General features: G+C 35.8%; 1 protein-coding gene across 2 annotated transcripts in view; it reads right to left on the bottom strand.

Annotated features, from left to right (window-relative positions):
* The window catches only part of LOC121313550 (syndetin), a 146,176-nt gene that overhangs the window by 95,874 nt on the left and 28,869 nt on the right, over positions 1-21,433 (bottom strand). For both annotated transcript variants that reach the window (XM_041246230.1, XM_041246231.1), the window contains exons 6-12: positions 17,574-17,644; positions 17,218-17,335; positions 17,062-17,097; positions 16,445-16,527; positions 8,040-8,082; positions 7,321-7,419; positions 5,037-5,177 (exon numbers count right to left, since the gene is read on the bottom strand). In XM_041246230.1, coding sequence (XP_041102164.1) covers positions 5,037-5,177; positions 7,321-7,419; positions 8,040-8,082; positions 16,445-16,527; positions 17,062-17,097; positions 17,218-17,335; positions 17,574-17,644 — 591 coding nt within the window. The remainder of the gene's footprint in view (positions 1-5,036; positions 5,178-7,320; positions 7,420-8,039; positions 8,083-16,444; positions 16,528-17,061; positions 17,098-17,217; positions 17,336-17,573; positions 17,645-21,433) is intronic.

Genomic DNA, 21,433 nt, shown 5'->3' with positions numbered 1-21,433 from the left:
TCAAAACGGAGCCTTGCGATGACGGAAGCGCACTCTGTCTCAAAGGGATTGGCTGGACGCTGTCAGTGCACCACTAATCGAGCTTGCGCTGTTTTTTCATCAGAATCCCACTGTGGCAGAGCAAAGCTCTGCCCTTTTTAAATTGGCAGGGATGAGGTTAATTTCCCCTACCTGCCTGGGTTTATTATGTTCAGATTAGATGATTAACTTATTTAACGATCAATCAGCGCCCAGCCACCTGACATAAAAGGGGGCCTCTGCTTCCCATTAGGAGGAGGGAGCTGAGGAAGCAAGTTGGTGGTTTTTTGTTTGTGATTTTTTGAATTCAGTGAAGGCATCGCCCAGCCTGGGAACCTTAATTTGTAAGTTTTGCTTTTTGTCTTTCTTTTTGTGTTTGAATCCTTTTGTTTTGGCCCTTGTGCCCTTTTATTTTTGTGTTTATTTATAATAAAAACATAATTTTTTTGAACTGCAGTCTATCTCTGGGCCTCTATCCATTCGCCAGCCTGTCGCACACACTTTGAGAAGCCATTCCCTGCGGGGCAGATTCGATTAACTTTAAGAACTGCATTTGCAGTTCTACTCATTTCATCAGAACTGGGCCCCTGGACTCTTTGTTCAAACCGAATTTGAGTCTGAATTGTTGTAATCACGTTTTATGTTTCATTATAGAGCAAACATTGTTTATAAATGCATGGCTCTTATTAAAAATTAAAACATAACCATTTAAGTTGTCAAATGCTGCATCCTGCTGAAAATATCTATTTATTTGTTAAGTTGTATTATCTGTCAACACATGGTGGCACTTTTTGATTATTTTAGTATTTCTCTGATTATTATACTAATTATATTTAGTATTTCTGTTGCATGCATAAATGCTTGTCTTATTTACTAACAGAACAAAACCCTGAGTTTTAAAATGTTAATATGCAGGACACTGCTCTTTGTCAGTCATTGCACATGATAGAATGTATGTATCCATTTCTAATGCATGTATTATTTTATTTTAGTTGTTTCTATTCAGCCTCCATCATTTTTCAGGGCGGATTAGATTTTAATGGCTGTTTCATTGCCTACATTATTATTATTATTATTTTTTTTTTTTTTTTTAACTCCCTACTCCCAGAATTACACTACCCAAAGTGCCACATGTCAAAAGTATCCAACAGATGACTGTCTTAATTACAGAAGACATGATTTAATAGGATTGCTAATTTAATTCTGTTTGCCAAGTGATCACATTGCCTTCAAAAGGTCCTTCAAAACTAATTTCTCACTTGACGTACATTGCAAATGAAAATGCGTAATTCCGATTTACATACACCTTTGCAAATGTTAATTCAGTCTCTTTGAAATATCATGAAGCAATGTAATTTCTGTAAAAAGATGAATCATAAATCTCCAGATGTTTAAAGTGCTATGATCAAAACTAGAACTGATGGGTCGCCTCTGGTGCCTCAATTAATGCAAACAGCTTGAGATCAGCATTAGACAGTGAGTGCTGCTTCAGACTTGCTGTAGAAGGTCATGCTAACAGGTTAGTTTCCAGTCATTGAAAAAAGTTGTTTAACAAAAGTGAAAGATGAAACACCTTTTTACTTTCAACGCTCAGAAACAAAGCACTAAATTACTATAATCCTTTTCCTCAGGAAGCAATCTGTGTTATATAGCATATTTGTTTAATAAAACAGTGTTAAATAATAGGGATGCACCGAATCCAGGATTCGGTTTCAGATTCAGTCTGAATACCTACTTTTTGAGCAGGGTTCAGATTCGGCCAAATACTTAGGATTCAGTGAACCAATCCAATCCTATATCCGCCCAGAAGCACATCCATTTTAATACATCCCCCACAATGTGTGCAGTACTGAATATAACTGTTGTATTTAATAACAAGAACACATTTGAACTCTGTTTCAGCTCTCAAATCCCTAAATTACTAACGCACACATTAAACACGTCACGCAGCTGCTGAATGCAAACATACCCCCATATGCAACAGCACACTCACATCACACTTTTCATGGAGTAAAGTTATGCAGTAAACCTGTAATATATAGTAACGGCAAACTGTTGTAGACTTTTGTGCTTTGTTGCTTTGTCTGTCAAACATGTTCTACAGATTATACTGAGATAAAAAAAAAACATCGGTGGACAGAAATATATTTTTTATAACTTTACAACTGTCAAATGTGCAAGACGTTGTTGAATAATATGCTTTAGTAAATTAAATTATGTTATTATAATGTGCCACATGGTGCATTTAAATCAAAGGGGGGTTTATTTTGCAGGGAAATTCAGGTCACTCATCACATAATTTATTTAATCATTTCCAGATATCTTCAAATATTCCCAAGAGATCTACAAATATTCCCAGATATCTAAAATACATTTAGCAGTATCTCAAAGTGATTTCCAGATATCTTTAAATGGCGCTTTACATGTGATATCTAAAATGCATTTTCAGATATCTTTAAATCATGTTCAGATATCTAAATAACTTTCTATTAATTTAGAGATACAGTAGTCAGTCGCATATCTGTGCAGTGGAACCAGAGTAAGGATGGACATGTGAAAAGTTGGATAAATAAATCATGTTTTAAATACACACAGCTGTAACAATGACTACATTCACACAATTATTCTTTTGAAATTCAACTTTTATAAGGGAGCTTCCCTAAATCCCTTCTTTAGAAAGATACAGGGTATTAGTGCTGTATAGACTTACATTAGTGCCCAGTAATTTACACAGTAACAAAATGTATAGGCTTACTGAGAAAAAAAAAACCGCAAGTAGTGTCCATTTGCTCAAACAATATTAAAAATACTGTGTTGGAGTAAAAAAAAGTCGGATCGGCTTCAGGTTGCTGTTCCAGCCAGTCCAAAGAAAGTGTCGGACCCTGATGCAAACCTTTTAATCTCTAAGATAGACTTTTTAATATCAGTCACAGTGCTCTTGCCAATTCCAAAATCGTGTGCTATTTCATCCCTGGTAACTCCCCTTTCCCAAAGTCAAAGTATTTCCAACCTCTTCTTCAATTGTAAGCACAACTTGCTTTCACGTTCCTGTAGCCATTTTGCATTAGCCGCTGCACACGTGGGTGACTTTGAAAATGACTTCCTGTTCATTTCGAGATATCTCTAAATGATTTCGAGATATCAATATTTAACCTTTTCAGGACCAAGCATTTCAGTGGGATGCTCCCCCAGGACCAGTCGTTTTTTGGCTGTAGCCAACTCTCTTCCTATAAAAATTCACTAAAACTTTTTTTACAGTAGCATCTTGGAAATGGTGTCCTTTTTTCAGAACACTCTGGGGAACATTATAAAGTACTTCAGAAACCATACAAATTTTTTGCTCCCCCCCCCCCTCCCCCAACACTATATTTTGTTGTTTGTTTTTGTTCCTAAATAATTTTTATTTTTATTTTTAATTTTATGAAAAAAATAAGCAAGTTGGAACAACTGTATCCAAAACGTATGACACTGGATGAGCAAGGTAGTACTGTAGGGCAATACTCGCAAAACAATGCTTGGCTGTGGAAATCATTATCAAATTAGATTTATGTTTAAAACTGATAAAAGGCTGAAAAATAAAGCATGCAACAATATGTATATCATACTGCTGATTATGTTTTTAAGCCTCCCATCAACACCCATGCAGACTAAGAGACTCAGACAAAAAAATAAAAAATAATTGATAGCCCACAGATGTACTGGCAGAAGGATCTACTAATCCAAAACTAAAAAGTTATATTGCTCATGATAGTACTTTCAAAACAAATTAATTTTGAGTACATTTGCCCAACTTTCAAAATCCTAAATCTGCTTTACTTTTGCATTCTAGCAACCAATTCTGTTCTGTGTTTCACAGTTAAGTGATGAAGTTTAAGTGACTATGAGCAAAATTAGATCCTGTTTTGTTTGGGTTTTCTTTAAAGTAAACTTTTTTTATACTTTGTAGCCTTTAGTATTATTTTGATCATTGTAAGTTTTCATTTACTGTACTGTACCTCCCCAGAATAAAAAAAGTAATACTTTAGTAAGACAGGACCAGAATTCAGACTGCCCTAGAATTGTAAACACACAGACTACGTCTGAAACTTTTTTTTTCTTACTGTCAGATTGTGAAAGGAATTTTAAACTGAAAAAAGCTTTATTGATAAATGGCAAAAACAAAAAGAATGAATACATAAATGAGGGCACTGCACCCATTTTGGAATTAATATATACAAATTACTGCGCAAATTACTCTCCAAAATAGGCATTATTTTACCAAAAATCAATACCAAAGGCAGTGAGTGCACCAAAGCTGGATGCACAAAGCGTGCTGAAGACTGAAATGACAAGGCTTTCAGTTTTTCCTATATCCTGTGCAGGGGGAACACATTTGATTGAAGTATGCTGACTAAAATTTAGCTTGCTTCTCTAAACACTGCAAAGCATATTGTTCAATGCAGTTCAGTTGATATGCATCATGAAAGGGTTATCTTTTGTCAGCTTATGGCTATTTAATACATCTATTAATATTTAGATATCCACAGATACACAATAGCTTTAAAGCAGACAATGCAGTCTAAGAAAAAAAAAAAAACTTTGAAATGCAAAATGCATTAGAACTCACTAATAATTGAATTTTTATGCAATGTTAGTTTAACAGGCATAATTATCTTACATACTGTATATTAACCCTATGGTATTACTGCTCATAATATGGTAAGCTTAATAACTTAGTATTACCAAGAAATTCTTCCAGCCTCAAAGTGTTTAGAAATTAAAACACATACATACATTAATTATATTTGTAAAAAAAAAAAAAAATATTAGCTTCTCCAAAGGTAATGCAACCCTGGTTGATGGTTTTGAAAAAAACTTTTCAGTTTAAAGTTTAAAACACCTGAGTTGCATTTGCAAAGTTGTGTTTATAAAATATTACACAGCTCAATTGAGAATTATCGACAGTGTAAATGGTTGTTCCTGAACAAGCTGGTCTAGTTTCATTATGAATATGAAAATGCAGTCGTGTAAGTACGTACTGTACAGAGGTCCTTGTACTGCATCTTCTGAAACTTGGTGTCAGCATTCCCAGCGCACAGCTCCACATACCCGAGAACCACCTGGAACACTGTATTGTGAATTGCTTGGGTGAAGTGCATGTGTAGCTGGTCCATTGCAGTCTGCATGAAAAAAAAAAAAAAAAAAGAATAATTCTGGAAACTTCCAAATACATCAAAGGCATTACTAAAATATGAACAGGCGGCATATTTTGAAGGCATACAGTATAGAGTAGGAACTGTAGATTTGGAAAACATGTGGGCTTACTACTTAATCTTGTACAAGTTGCAGTTATATAAACTGCACCTACTCTGCTATCTGTTGGAGCCAATAAGATTCACATTTTCTGCAATTACTAACCTAAGATCTGTTCTGTTTGTTAAAATTAGCCATAGAAAATACTCTTGGGATTTTTGCAATCTAAATGAAATTGAACAAATTAATAATGCAGTGCAATTAAAAAAGAATTGCTCATGTGACATGGAACTCGTTAACAGGTAGATCATGAAAAATATACCCTTTTCATTAAGTGCTCCTGCTCTACTGAACCTAAAAAACAATTACATTCAAAAATAACACCAGGCAAAGTAAACAATAAACAGGATCTGGAAAATATCACAAACATCAACTTTCAAAATAGAGAAGAGTAGTCCATAAATTGGTTATCATACAGCTATGGCCACACGTTTTGCACCATAAGGTCAAGTGAACCCTGCTGAATAATCTTACGTTAATTAAATATATGGCCCCATTCATTTAAGGCGGCTCAGGGCCACCTCAGTGTCGCCTTTTCTGCGAATGCTCCAAAACAGAAAAGGCAGCCCACGGACGGCTTAAACATAGCCACCTTTTCCATGTGGCCCAAAACCTGCAATTGCAAGGCCAGGGCTGGCCTTTGCATATATGTGAAAGCAAAGACGACTTAGGGACACCTGTTTGTATCACATGAGCAATCTGATTATGTCGCTCAGTAGACACTCATTAACCTTTTGCAGTCCTATGTCAGACCAGGTCCGATATTGTAATTTTCCCTTTCCAATCCGATATCATCAAAAATACGTAAAGCACAGGTCTCTAGTCGTTTTTTCACTGGAAAATGCAGAGAAAACCTTTCAATGGCCGAGTGAGACAGATAGGAGCCGAATGAAGCCGAAAAAAGCAATAGAGCTATGGAGCTAGCAGCTGCACCACAGAGATAAGACTGACAAACAAAGGAGGTAGCTGCTTCCACATTCAGCACTCAAAGAATATCACAGACATTTGCAGAGCTTTTTGAGATGTTATAGTAATAAAATACTGACTGAGGAGTTTGGTGATAAAACGAGTGATCAGGAGAGGATTTATCAGTATGCACATCTATAAAGAGGTATATGAAAAATACAGCGAACAAGGGGTGGGGCTTGGCTGGAGATGCAGTTTTGAGTGTCCTTTGCAATTCAGTGCCTCTTAAACCTGTTTTACTCTGAAAAAAATATATTTTAAACAATGTGTGTAAAATAAACAGCGCATGTGAAAATAAATTGGACCTGATGCACCTGACAAGCGCTGAATAAATGGACTACTAAGGGTTAATAAGAATCTGCAACAAATCAAACATTACTGCATATCCTGGTAGCTTTTCCATTCTGACTGCAGGCTATTGTTCCATAAAAGTATAAATATAATTTAGTGTCACATTATTTTCGTATGTCTTATCTAACAAATTGTAATAAATAATAATCATGCTAATAATGTGGCATAATGTGGCATTTAGCAAGCCAAATCAGAGCAGTAACAAGCATCCACCTTTGGCTTTTATATTTGGGGTATAGCTGAATTATATATCCTTCCCAACAACAAACTCGCCACATTTTAGGCCTGCTTTTCAGTCACATATATGAACGCACAAAAGTGGCTTAAACCACAAATATGATCGGGGTTGCAGACCTAAATATGTGGCAGCCCTGTGGTCAGCCCAGCAGTGTGAACAGGGTTTATGTTAACAGTATTCTTCTTAACTAATGGTTAAGGAAAGGGAAAACAGGAATAAACAGTATGCCAAGAGAACTGACAATTATCATCCAGCTATCGTATTTGGTTAGTGAATGTAGCAAATAGGAAATTAAATTAGTTTTTCTTTCTGATTTTCTATTCTCTTCAGCCCCCCAGACAAATGGTAGAAATGAATCAAAAACTTCCGACAATAATATCAAAATTAATCATCCTTCTTCAAGCAAATAATAGAGGCACAAACACTTTCCCATTCAGCAGTCATGAGTCACTTACTTGAGTTTTTCCTAGAAGCGTGTATGCCTGCTGAACTTTGGTGTAATGACTCATATCAAAGCTCTTGCAGGTTTTTGACAAGGCTACATCCAATTGTTCCTGTACAAAAGAGGTCACGGTGGTTAGTGCTTAATGTTGAGATTTAAAAATGAGATTGTTTAGAGAACAGTAAAACCTGAATAGACTGGTCATCTAAGGGATTTAACATATGTGACTGTGTCAAGATGTATTGAAATACATTATCTGAAACACTGGCTTATAACAGTAGGTGAGTGTAGTCAATACAGGCATTAGTGCATACCATTATTATTATTATTATTATTATTATTATTATTATTATTATTATTATTTGACAAACATCAATAATTGCAAGACATGCACAATAAGACAGAGAACAGGACAGCTGTGTAAAACACATTTCACTGTTCCATTCTGGAGAATGTACTGTACAATGCAGAAAAAACATCTTTACTTCACTTGAAGCAATCTATTGGCAGATCCATGTAAACAAAAAGGGAGCTGTTAGTATCTGATTGTGACAGGAAGAAGAGAAGACCAGAGAAAACCACAACAATGCATAGGGCAATACTTTTTATTATTTAGGGAGAACATAATTAATCAAATAAGTGTCATTATTACATTTCTTTGTACTTACATGTATACCTTAAGGTATTGTAGAATGCTTGCAAACATATTTCTTCAATAAAACTAGAACTTACCTCTATTTGTTCAAGAGTGTCTTGCAGTTTCGAATTTAATTCACTGAAAATAAGAAGCAATATAATTACTACAAATAATCTTGCTGTGCTGGACGCACAAAAACCAACAAAGACATTAACTAGGTATGCAGGGGGGAGTCTCTGGGTGAGAAGGAAACAGAGTGACCAAGTGGGCATGTTAATCTTGTAACTTTGAAACTGTCTAAACTGTTTTATATATATAAATATATATATATATATATATATATATATATATATATATATATATATATATATATATATATATATATATAATTATACTATTCTTGTAGCATAAGAAGTTCAACTTAATTCACACTACTAATGCAGTTTACACAAATTACATTTTTAGTAATATGAAAGTGACTTAAGAGGGTATATATTTTCTCGATTTGCAGTTTAATAATCATTACAATTTTCTTGGTGAAATGCTGTACACTTCACAGCACTCAACAGCACTCAACAGTTCACAACAGACTGCTGAGGAGCAAAGTGTCTGAGCATTCTTATTCTGATTGCTTCCCCTCCAACTCCTGCCCTTAGTACAAGCACTACTGAGGAGTGACACAACTGTTAAGAAAGGGAATGTATGCCTAATCACGTGCATATGAAGCACTTAACCTTGAAAAAAAAAAAAAAAAAAAAAAAAAAAATGTATTAAACATGATGTTGAGGAGACTGATTTTTCTGAGGGATGCTTACTTAAACCTGCATGGCAAGCCAAATTATCATTTAGCGTTATCTCAAATTGCATTAAGATAGCATGAAATATTTAGAGATATCTATAAGCCACCTGCGGATACCTTTAAATGAATATGAGATATCGGCAAATAACGCCAAACTGTCATTTAGAGATATCTCAAAAAAACTTCCTGTTCATTTAGAGATATCTCGAAATAAAAAGGACATTATTTCAAGATATCGTAAAATGTTTTAGAGATATCTCTAGATGAACAGGGAGTTGTTTTGAGATAACTTAATTATTTAGAGATATCTGAAAATTATTTAAAAGATATCTTAAAATAACTTAAATATATCTGAAAATGCATTTTAGATATATCATTTAAAGTTCCATTTAAACTTATCTGGAATCATTTTGAGATATCATTAAATGTAATTTAGATATTTAAAAATGATTTAGATATATATTTAAATATTTGAATATATTTTCAAATATTTAGAGATATCCTAATTTAGAGATATCCTAACATATTTAGAGATATCTACAAATTAATTTGAGATATCTCTAAATGATTACTTGGCTTACCATTAACCTGGAGCTCTGAAGACATATGTTCAATTATTTTTTAAATTGACAGTTTTATTTGAAAGTAATTGTTCATTTGACAGTATTAGTTTAAAATTCTTCTTTTTAAGTGTTTGTATTACATTTCATGTAAGTTGTAACACAAAAAAAAATGTTAAAAAGACATGTGATTTAGAAATTCCATTGTTAGAGAAAAGAAAAAAACATGGTAACTGCAAACTGCTTAAATCTCACTATGCGAATGACGCAGTCTCTAAACAAAAGACTAGACTTAAAATTATGTTAACTGAAAAGAAGGGTTTGAAACACTTTATTCAATCTGCAACAAATGTTACCAAAAGCAATTAAGAAAACATCCATTTGAAGGGTAACCACTGCTTTTCTTGTTTTGTTTTTTTTAAGGAATTTCCAATTTGTGTCTTTTTTTAATATGATTACACATTCATATAAAAAGTGAACTGGATTTTTATTCAGAAAACAACAAACAGGAGTATAACCTCTCACTGAAGTTGGATTTAAGAGAATGATGTACTACTCTGAATTACACAGACTGAGCATCCACAGAGCTGCATATCTCAATACACAGAACTCTACAAAAACAATGGCTGTCCTCTTCCAGGGGAATTCCACAGAAAACTCTATAAGACTTTACACACACACACACACACACACACACACACACTGTTCAAATAACTGTAACACTAATAAGAATATGGCAGGTGTTACATTACTTGTGATACAAAATCAAAGAAAAAGTTTCTGTGACAAAACTTGGTTTTTCGTTCTTTTTTTTCTCACAATGCTGAGGATGTCCATAAATAATCAACTTATGACTTGAGTTTTTTTGGCCATACATTGCATAAAGCACACAATGAAGACCGAAACTAAAATGGAACTACTGTTGTGATCAGATATATTACAAACCTGTATTGTGTTTTCAAACTTCAAACGTTTATAGCGCTTTACATTTTTAATCCTTAATCTGTACAAACACAGCATTCTTTGGACAATGGTTTCGGAAGGTCAGAAGTCTGGCCCTTTTTAAAGATTGGAAGTTTGAATGGCAAAATCAGGAAAACTGTGACTTATAATACTGCATAATAACTGCTGGGCAGCAACATAAATATAAAAGTGATACTGACTACACTTTGTGTAACCTGTAATGGAAGCTCAATGACTGAGAATAATTACAATGTATTTAATAGATCATTCAAAGCGCCTGTTTGACCACAATTGCTACTTACAGATTTATTCTAACCTTTAACTTGTCAAAATTGCATTACACGAACAAAGGGTCATAATGCTAAGCACAGACCATTAAAGGGCCGCCATTTTATGTATTATTGCATTGCTTTTGTTCTTGTTGAAAAGTTCTAAAGCGACCAGGAAGAAAAACTAAAGGATTTTCCCTTAAAGAATCCTTGCAACTAAAGCAAAGCATCTAGAGTTCAGATTTGACATAATTTCTAGCTAAAGCACTCAGACATTGACAGTTAGGATTAATGGGAGCATAAAGCAGTAATATTTAACCCTAACACTATTCTAGTGATCTTTGTCACATTACAAAATGATTCAATACCATCAGCTGCCAGTTCTAACAGACTTCTGGCAGACAGTAGAGTCCTGCTGGAACGTCCACTATGAATGAAATTTTAAATCAATTCAGCGAAAGTACTGGCTTTTGCATTTTGACTTACCATAATGAAAGCTCAGTTCACATCTTTTGGACAACAACTAAAACAGACACAATTGTTCAAAATTTATTTCGTTATCTACCAAAACTAGCCAATTAATACGTTGCATGGACAAAAGCAACCAGTCCTGTACCCCCAACTGCCGAATGAGCCAATCATAGCCTGTCAGCTCGACTGGCGCGCAGACACAGCAACTTTCAATAACAACAAACTGAGACAAGGCCAATTCAGTAATATTGCTCCATTCAGATTTTCTGGAACTATCCAGATAAACTGTAAGCATCTGACAATTCAGGAGCAAACAGCAATATTGTGCCAGTATAGTTATGGTTTCAACTTGCTTTCCATGTTTAACAATTAATATATTTGCAAAGATAAGGGGTTGAGTGATATCCTTTGAAACATAAACACTGTGCAACATTGTCTTTCAATGGAATTAGTATTTCAAACAGTATTTTTCAGCTATTAATTATGATGAAAGCTTCAGGCACTGCTCTGAACTGAATGAATGACCGACTGACTGACTGACTGAATCTGCCAGAAACAGTTCAATTTAAGGCGGTGTGCTAAATACATTTTAAAATAAATTAGGAAAAACCTGAAGCCTACGTCAAATCCCATAGCACAGCTTGATAATCGCCTTTCTTGATTTACTGAATACAAATACAACAGTTTAAATATGGACAAGAGACAAAAATATGTTGATTGTTATCCAGTATCCAAAAAATCTATAATTCTATATAGGAGGTGCTCAAACATTTGTCCACAACAAACTATATTAAAAAAACAAACATACTGTACCTTGTCATGTAATCAAATCAGGGGGTTGCCAACCTTGTCATTTAGTTTTTAATGACATACAGTGGGCTTTTTTATTGACATTTAAAAAAATTGAAACAGTAAATAAAATACATTATAAAATTCCATTCCATTCAGAATGTCTGCAGGCAATTAATTTCTGATGTCTGTTTTTACAAGGTTCATCTGAGAAAAAATCTTGTTCTAATTCTGCAGTGCTGTGTGGCAAAGCTAACATATTAATGGCAACCTTGTCAAGTGTAGGAAAACGTGGCTCTCTGTAGCTGTAGACAAGAGCACAATTTTGTGCCAGTTTTCATCAGCTGCCAGATCCCGTCTTAGATCCATCAAGTCAGTCACTTTTTACTGCATAAATTCTATCTATGCTAGCCAGCATATTTCCAATAATAAAAAAGCATTGCAATCTGGACAGAGTCTCCAGAGCTCGCTGTGCTTTGGCTACTACTACTATTATTTATTTCTTAGCAGACACCCCCAGGGTGACTTACGGTTGTATACAAAAAATACATATCAAGAATTACAGTAGAAAAAAAAGCAAGATACAAAATACAATGACTTCAGTCCTAATAAGAGCAAATACAAAACAGATAGCAGTGTTGATAATTACATCAGGGTTAGATATGAGTGAAGGTGAAATACAAAACACTTCAGATTGGGTTAACTGCAGGATTAAATACAGTAAAATAGGGAGCAGATAAGTGCAAGTTAAAGTGCTTTACAGGCTGAGTGCTACACTGTCCAGAAGGGAAGAGTTGAGTTTTACAGGTGTTGTCTGAAGAGGTGTGTCTTGAGGAAGCGCCAGAAAGTGGTCAGGGACTGGGCAGTCCTGACATCCGTAGGAAGGTCGTTCCACTACTGCGGGGCGAGGGTGGAGAAGGAGTGGGCTCTGGAGGCAGGGGAGCGTAGAGGAGGTACAGCCAGTCTTCTACTGCAGGCGGAGTGGAGAGGTCGGGTGGGGGTGTAAGGAAAGATGAGGGTCTGGAGGTAGCTGGGTGCAGTCTGGTCAAGGCATCAGTAGGCGAGTACAAGAGTCTTGAACTGGATGCGAGTGGTGATCAGGAGCCAGTGGAGTACATGGCAGAAGCGAGGCAGAGAGAACACCAGGTGAGCAGCAGAGTTCTGGATAAGCTGAATCGGATGGGTGGCGGACGTAGGGAGGCTGGCCAGGAGGGAGTTGCAGTAGTCTAGTCGGGAGAGTACCAAGTCCTGGACGAGGAGTTGCGTGGAGTAGTTGGTGAAACAGGGTTGGATTAAAGACCAGGTATAGAGAGAGAATAGGACAGGACCCAAGACTGATCTTTGGGGAACTCCTGTTGAGAGAGGTTGAGGTGTGGAGGTTGAGCTGCGCCAGGTTACCCGGTAGGTGTGGTCGGAGATGTAGGAGGAGAACCAGGCCAGCACAGAGTCAAAGGCAGTAGAGAGATAGAGGAGAATTAGGACAGAGGAGAGAGAGGCAGCACGGGCAGAGTTTAGTGAGTTAGTGACAGACAGGGGAGCAGTTTCAGTAGAGTGAGCAGTGATGACGACTACTACGACTACTAATAATAATAATGGGCTTAAAAGTTCGGTTAGTTGTGCTTAACAGCATGCACTTATACAAACATTAATAATAGGCTATACAAGAGGTTTACATTTGCAGCACCTTTTGAGTTCTTTCTTGTGTCTGTGTGTGTTTGTGGTATGGTTTTGCTGAGGAATCACGTGTCATTCCGCCAGTTAAACGGGATCTTAACTGCTGAAATCTCATGAGACAAAAGCACAATTCCTGCTCCGGTTTACATGTGTTTACATATTGTGAGAAGTCATGACTGTAGAGTCGATTTTCACATGCATGTAAACCCAGCCATTGATTTACTACTTTGAAACCACTCTGAACTAAATGTATAATAATGGAGCTAAATTGACTCTCTTCCTCTTTTGTTCTGATTGAAACAATTGAAAATCGACACCAAAATCCACAGTTCCCCCAAATGCACAAATGACCAGTACCTGTCAGCACTTCTACTGTATAGAAACAACAACCATTATCACAGGTATGCTATCTTGTTTGAACCATTGTTGAGCAAGTTGATAATGCATGTTAGTTAAGCAGGGTTCAACATTTGTTTCCTACTAAATGTAATTCAATTGGTTGTTTGTTCTTTTTCTCCTTAATTGCTGAGCAGAGAGCATGATCCCTGCACTAGCAAATTAAAAACCAGGGAGCTCTTACAATACCTCTGAAACCTCAAACACAAATGATTGCAGGTAATTAATTACTAGAAAATGACACAGCAGCTGTGTATCACAAACTAAAAATCTTGAACATCCAAAAGTAGGAGGATTATTGAAGTAATATTAAGTAGGCACCTGGCTAATAACCAAAGTGACTGAATCACGCAGGACAGCTGAGGGAAGCACCACTCTGTTAGAGTTCACACATTCTTATAGTATTTGGGCTTGATTCATCAAGGTCTTTACACCAAAAGCAATTTGCACCACTTCTCGAATTAAAAAAAATAAATAAATTGTGTAAGAAAACTTGAAAACAAGCAAACCAGAGTGTGAATTTAAGGAGTCAAAGCGCTGCCTTTACACAAGTTCAGTAGCATTGACCTGTGTAACAAATTTCTTTTAACAAAAAATTGTTGCAGATTGTATTTTGGTTTAGGTATGTTGATAAATATGCCTTTTTTTTCCCTTTCTTTTATAAGAGTTTGGTTTAAAAAAAATAGTGATATAGGCCTGCTATATCAAATAAAAGCAATTCTACAGACCCTATTAATAGGTTTTATGCAACATATTTCTAATACACAGCTACCTTAATATTTTGCAGAGAAATAATGAAATATTGAAAACAGTGATTTAGTGATTATACTGGCAACACCAAATAATTGTTTGTTTGTTTTTTAGGATCAGGTAGTCCTGAAACATTTCATACTCCCGTCACAAATAATTACGGTGCAGTAGAAACCACGGGGACATGAACTGACCCTTGAACTGCAATCAACTAGACTACTTTAATGCAGTCCTTTTCTCATGAAATCTGCCAGCGTTGACACCCAAATTGCTTTTTTTTTGTTTTGGTTTTTTGTTTTGATTTTTTTTTTTTTAAATAAGCGATCATAACATTTAGTGCAATGGTTTCACATCTCACTTTGGCAGGGGCCCGGAAACAGAGCTGAAACCAGCACATTGCATCTATTAAAACTCGTCCGTTTGATCTGGATGGCGGGATGAACTGGTTTGGATGTATGGAGGTAAACTCTCATGCACGACAGTGTCATTTTCCAGTAGGATTCTTGGAAGAGGAAGAAAGCTGAATTAGTTCAAACTTAATGTTGTACATATGCTTGCACAAATGCTTGCACAAATAGAAATGGCCAGGGGAATAACAAAATTGGGATAAACAATTGTATAATTAAATCAGAGGAACAGAACTCAGGTAGGATACATTTCCATGAGTTGTCCCCTTAAAAAAAAATTACAAAACGAAATCAAATACAGGAACATCTGTCCAAGCATGATGAAGTTACTGCCCAATCATTACAAGCACAAGTAAATGTCACCTTGAGTTAGCAAATATTTGAAGTGGCATAAAAGTACATTTTCACATATGAACTTATCAGATCTCTCTGAGCAGTACATTATTTGTGGTACATAGTCTGAACGAGCACTTGTTAACTTGTATTATAATCAAACTGTTACATAAAACTGCTACCACCAAATTATTGGGGTGAACCGAAAATATCTTATATCCTAAGGTAGTTAAAATTTCATGGTGTGGAATTTATGAAGTAAGAAATCAGACTTGAGGCTGATAGAGAAACTTGTGATATAACATGTTATTTGCAAAACGTTTACAGCAGGGCAAATTAGAATCAAACCCCAAAAGCTTTACTGTGATCATAATAAAACAGTTACATTCATAATCATTGCATTTCAAATAAATGTTGCACTTAGTAAAAAAAAGTATACATACAAACAGGATTGCCATACAAGTACTTCTTGATAGCAAAAAAATGCTCCCCAAATTCTAGCTATGTCATTCATAGACGGCAGAAATTATTTTGCTTTCTCAGTACTGTTTTGACAAGTCTCCATTTATTTTTATTGCACTGTCAGAAACAAACAAAACAAAATGATGCTTTTGGACTACCAGAGGGAAAACAAAACACTATAAAAGACCACTTAAGAAAAGCTCAAAAGTAACCTCATAAAAAGGTTTGCTTATATAACATAGCTTGTTGCTGCAATGAAGAAAACAACAGGCCACTGAATGGGTTTTTGATAAAATCTTAACCCCCCCCCCCCCCCCCCCCCCCCCCCCCCCCCCCAAAAATAAAACATAGTGGGGATCAGTCTCTTTTAGAAAAAAACTTTGCAGTCGTATCACCCCTAGTCTTTTTAGGTTAGCAGCATTGACAGTAACAAATACACAATATCCACTGGTTTCCAAAGCAGTTTGTCTTTAAACACAAGGTCAAGTTCTGAAACTGTGAAGCCTCAATGAGATTTTCAAATTCTGGTCAATTCCAGTGACTGGAAAGTTGTATTTGGTGCTTAGCAAACAGCAGTAGTAGATTTTCAACATAACAAACATAAATACGCCAACATGTTAACTATACCTTATACAGCTGTAGTGTTTGAATGTGCTGGCTGCCTTCTGGCATTCCAAACACAGCTGGATAGCGCCAGGATAATCTTCCTCCTAAAAAGACAGAAGATGCCTTTTATTTGTTTCTGAGATTTAAAAACAATAACAGTATAGTATTCTGTTATGTGATTAAAGTGTTCTAGCTTACTACGCTTGAAATGGAAAGAAACACAACACCCAATTATTACTATTTTCACATTTGTAGATGCATAATTTCACTGTCCAATGTTCATGAACTAGTTTCGCTTTTCCAAATTAAACCAAATCCAAGTGTGCATACTGTTCTGGGGCCTGCATATCAATCTTAAGACCATGGACAGAACAGAAAAGACAACTGGTCCTGAGGTTGAATCCACATCACAAGCTTTGCCTCAACAGATCTTGAAATGATGACTGTCAATCTGGATAAAAAGTGTAATGCAGGCTTTAAGCAAAAATTAAAACCCACCAATACTGCAATACTGCAAAGCAGTAGGTTGTGATTTACAGTATTTTATTTATTATTTAAATTATACTTAATTGAATCTTTTGGACAAGGAATCAGTACCTGCCAAACTTATATTTAATACTTTTTATTTGAACACTTACCTCTAACATTTCGCTTAATCTTACATCAGTCCTTTGCTGTAAAGAAACAAAAACGTTATTTCAATATGAATTAAAGGTACAGATAAAATATATTCTGGTGTTTTGACAGGTATCCTAGAATAGTGGTCTTTTATTGAGATTATTAGCATTTGTTACCAGTGTTTTTATTGTTCTCAGAGATTTCAGCAGTCCAGTCAACAACTGCCTCTTCCTTTGATTGGCAAGAAGGCCAAGGCTTGCTTGTGTAAAATCTTGTTTTGCAAAACCGAGTTGCCTGAAACAGTTAAAATACCAATTTTCAATGATTGCATCCCCTTCTCCATTTGCAATACAGATGACGTGATCATTATCACCCTATGTTTGTGTCTGGTATAGATAACGTATATTTAATTAGATGGCCGAACACATTTTGCTTTGAAACTAGAACCTGTGGAGATACTATTACTTTAATCATCAAAGCTGTCACATAGACAATATATTTAAATCCTAACATATTCTTATAGACCGGTTACCTTCTTGCATTTGTGCAGATGACTGCTCCCAACTGAAGGTTTGCTTGCAGTGAAGTAACACGGTCCAACTCCTACAAAATAATTGTATTATTATTATTTACTGATATAAAACACAAAGGTGAATGTTATATTAAAAACAAATGTCAAAAAATACTTTAACACTACTATAGGTATCTTATGGTTTTATAAGTTACATCTCAGTGTCTAGATGTTTTTTTTTTTTTTTTTTTTTTTTTTAAATCGAAACACATTATTTTAGCTATCTACTGACATAATTATGACAATGGAACGACAAGGAATCTTGGTATCCTTTGCCAAAGTGAACAAAAATAAATGATTCCACAATCTCATTCATTTTTGTTTGCAATCATTATTTCATACTAAATGATTCTCCTTGCATTATAAACTGAATAAGGTCTTACGAGGGATTGTCATAGTAGAGAGATGTCTCCAAACTGAAAGGGATATATACTTTCACATAAAATACAAACATTCCTAAAGCCAGGATGATGACCACCAAACAGAAAAAGTTCAAAATGAGTTGAATGTAACAGGTAATGAGTTAGGGTCATGAACAGGAGACCAAAGGTTTATATATGTTTGCATGACAACCTCCTGAGCTTCCTGAGACTGACAAGGTGTTTGAGACTATAAGATGACAAAGTCATTGTCATTCATTTACATGTATCAAGAATCATTTTGGATGTTACTGCGACATTTAGCGAGCCCCGTAGCAAAATACTAACAATGAAACATTTGCGTGTATACTGGAATGAGAGTTTGCAAGCACAGAAACCATACACAATTAGTATAAATCAATAACTTACTAGCCTGAAAGGGACATATTATTTGAATGTGTTTTTTTTCCTGTTTCTAATTTTATATAGGGAAAAATGACATATAAATGAGAAGCAACCTTGATAGTGTTTCAAAGACCTTGAACTACATTACCTAGTTGTTTGGTTCTAAACATTCTCCTTTAACTGGAGGTAAAGCTTTGAAAATATGCCCCCAACATTTCTAAATAAATATTGCCAATAAACTGCTCTGCACAAACAGCAGCTTTAAGTAACCCTATTACTACAGCATCTGCCTACACTATAGTTGTTTATGTCACCGGCAGACAGTCATTTTTTACTTGCTTTAAAAAGGACAGATTTAGGACTCCAGATTCAATGATGTACAAACTGCTGTCCAGCCTATCAATACTCATCAGTTTTGTTTTTCTTATTCTTTGTTAATGCAACGCCTAGGGTGAAGAGCTTTTTTAAATTGTAAGTCAGGAGCACAAGGTACAGTGAAACTGGGCGCATCTATATTAACTGACTTGCTAGGAATAGTAAAACACTCCTGGGAAGGCCTGTGCACAAATTATCACTGGTGTTAAAGCACAAAGTAACATGCCAAGTGAACTGAGCCTTGGGCAGGTACTTTGGAAAAATTAGGAGAAAGCCCCATTTGCACATAGCTGATGTGCAAGAGTACCATTGCTTGCCTAAGAGGCAAGACAGCTGCATTCTGGTTTGGTAAATGATGCTCCCATATACAATACTTTTCAAGCAGTTTACTTTGAAAGGATTTCACTCTAGGTTTGACAAATGAGCAACACTCATTTTCCTAAACAGGGTCATAATACACATACAGTACCATAAGTAAAAGCGAAATAAAAAGATGATCTGTTTTATTTCAAACTTAAAAGCTTTTCAATTGAACAATTTGATTCCACACAGTGCCATTTTCTATTTAAATTCATGGATTCTTCAGAGGTTATTGTTGTGTTTTCTATTAGCAGTCTCTTCCACTGAATTGTTCTGTTGTACTGTTTACATTCTGTTTTAGAAATACAAATTATTGTATCTTGACAGTTGGTTTTTCCCCTTTGAAGATTTCCTTGACAGTTGGTTTTTCCTCTTTGAATATTTCCTCCGTTATGGAATTGTGACATCAAATTAAAATTCTCTCAAAATGCCAAGGCAACCATGATCTAAACTATTAAAAAAGTATCTATCTGACAAAAAAAACTCCTCTGGGTTATATCTTGGCTGGTCACCAGATTTAAAATCAGGCAACATGGTTAACCTCTACAGAGTTATTCACTTATCTTGGGAGCATTATTTGCAGAGATGGTGGAGCCAGCAAGGGCATTAGAAACAGACTAGGGGAAGCACAGACAGCATTCATCCAATTGAAACAGATCTGGAAGTCATAATTGTACAGAAGAAAAACTATATGTAAAATATACCAAAGCTGCATGTTATCTACACTTCTATATGGTTCAGAATGCTGGCGGCTGACCATGCAAGACCTTAGGAAATTCTCAGAAAAATAATGCGGATCTTCTGTACTCTTGCACATCAGCTATGTGCAAATGGGGCTTTCAAATAAGGACTGTCCTCAAAAACTCAGACAGGAAGACATGAAAACCATCATCACCAGAAGGCAGTGGAACTGGGTTGGCCACGTACTTCAGAAGGAGCAGCAACAGACGTACTTCAAAGCAGCAGCAGCAACAGAATTGCATTACAATGGACACCAGAAGGCCAAAGGAAACATGAGCAACCAAAAATAACCTGGCGCAGAACTGTGGAGGCAGAGCTGAAACAGATGGGTCAATCCTGGGGCTTTGTGGAAAGAATAACCAAGGACCGCCAACAATGGAAAACCTTGGATGCTGCCTTATGTGCCAGTGAGTGAGTGAAAATATGAATGGGTTGAACTTCAGTAATGGTTTAAACAAAACATAACCCTTTTACTACTTGCTAATAAAATTTTTGAATTTAGAATGTAAAAAGGAAATTACTGATTACACTGTCAGAAAGAAGTTGCACACTGCAAAAGCTCATCTTGTATATCACTCACTCATGTGATGAGCAGTGTGGGCTTTCTGTTAATCACGTTTTATGTATTGCTGATTTACATTTCTGCAAGATGTTAAATAGCACTTTTACAAACATTTGGGTACAGTTATTTACAGCGGCTATCATGTTGCAAATTACACAGAAGCATTATCTAAAGGAACTCAAGAGAAAATACAGCAATAAAAAGGGGTTATGTAAAGCACCTTCTGTACAAAAGGTAGATTAACAGTGATGCAGAGATACTATAGAACAAAGCAAAGCTACATTTTTACATTGAAATTAATCTCTCAAATTGATACCAATATCAATAGTGACAGTGTTAACTTAGCTTAGTATTTCTGCTGGATTTGTAATTGAATATGATTAGATTTTTTAATCCCCAGTCTGATGCAGGAAAACATTAGGTTATTATCATAACTGGTTCCCTGAAATAGAAATGTAATCATTACCATATGGGTATTAAGCTCTTTAAGGCCTGTGACACAGCCATGTCCCGCCCCCGAGGACATTAATGAACTACACACACAGATCTCATTGTCATGTTTCATTCAAGCCTGCTGCAATAATGGGCACAGTGACCATGAAGGTTAATGGTTGCATTTCTATTTCAGGGAATCAAGGTTATGATAATAACCTAATGTTCCCTTTCAAGTACGAAATGTAACCATTACCTATGGGTAGGTATATCCAAGCCATCACAGGAGTAAAATTGCCCCACGACCAGAATGCTACAAGGCTAAGTGGAGAGGCTGCCTTGTGCGTTACCATACGTAACTCCAGTAACAAGTAGCTAGGGCTAAAAAACTGAGGCAGAAACTCGCCTCTATGCCTGTGTTAAAAGGGTTAACTGAGAAGCTGCCCTTAACATTCTAGTTCCAAAACCAGAGTTTTGAAGATACACATCTGTAGAACCTAATAAAGGTATGGGGAGTAGCCCACACCGCTGCATTGCAAATGTCCTTGACAAATGCACCCAGATTGTTTCCATACCCCCGCTCCATC

This window comes from Polyodon spathula, chromosome 3 (assembly GCF_017654505.1).
Source record: "Polyodon spathula isolate WHYD16114869_AA chromosome 3, ASM1765450v1, whole genome shotgun sequence".
NCBI classification, from domain to species: Eukaryota; Metazoa; Chordata; class Actinopteri; order Acipenseriformes; family Polyodontidae; genus Polyodon; species Polyodon spathula.
This window is presented reverse-complemented; position numbering and strand designations above follow the sequence as displayed.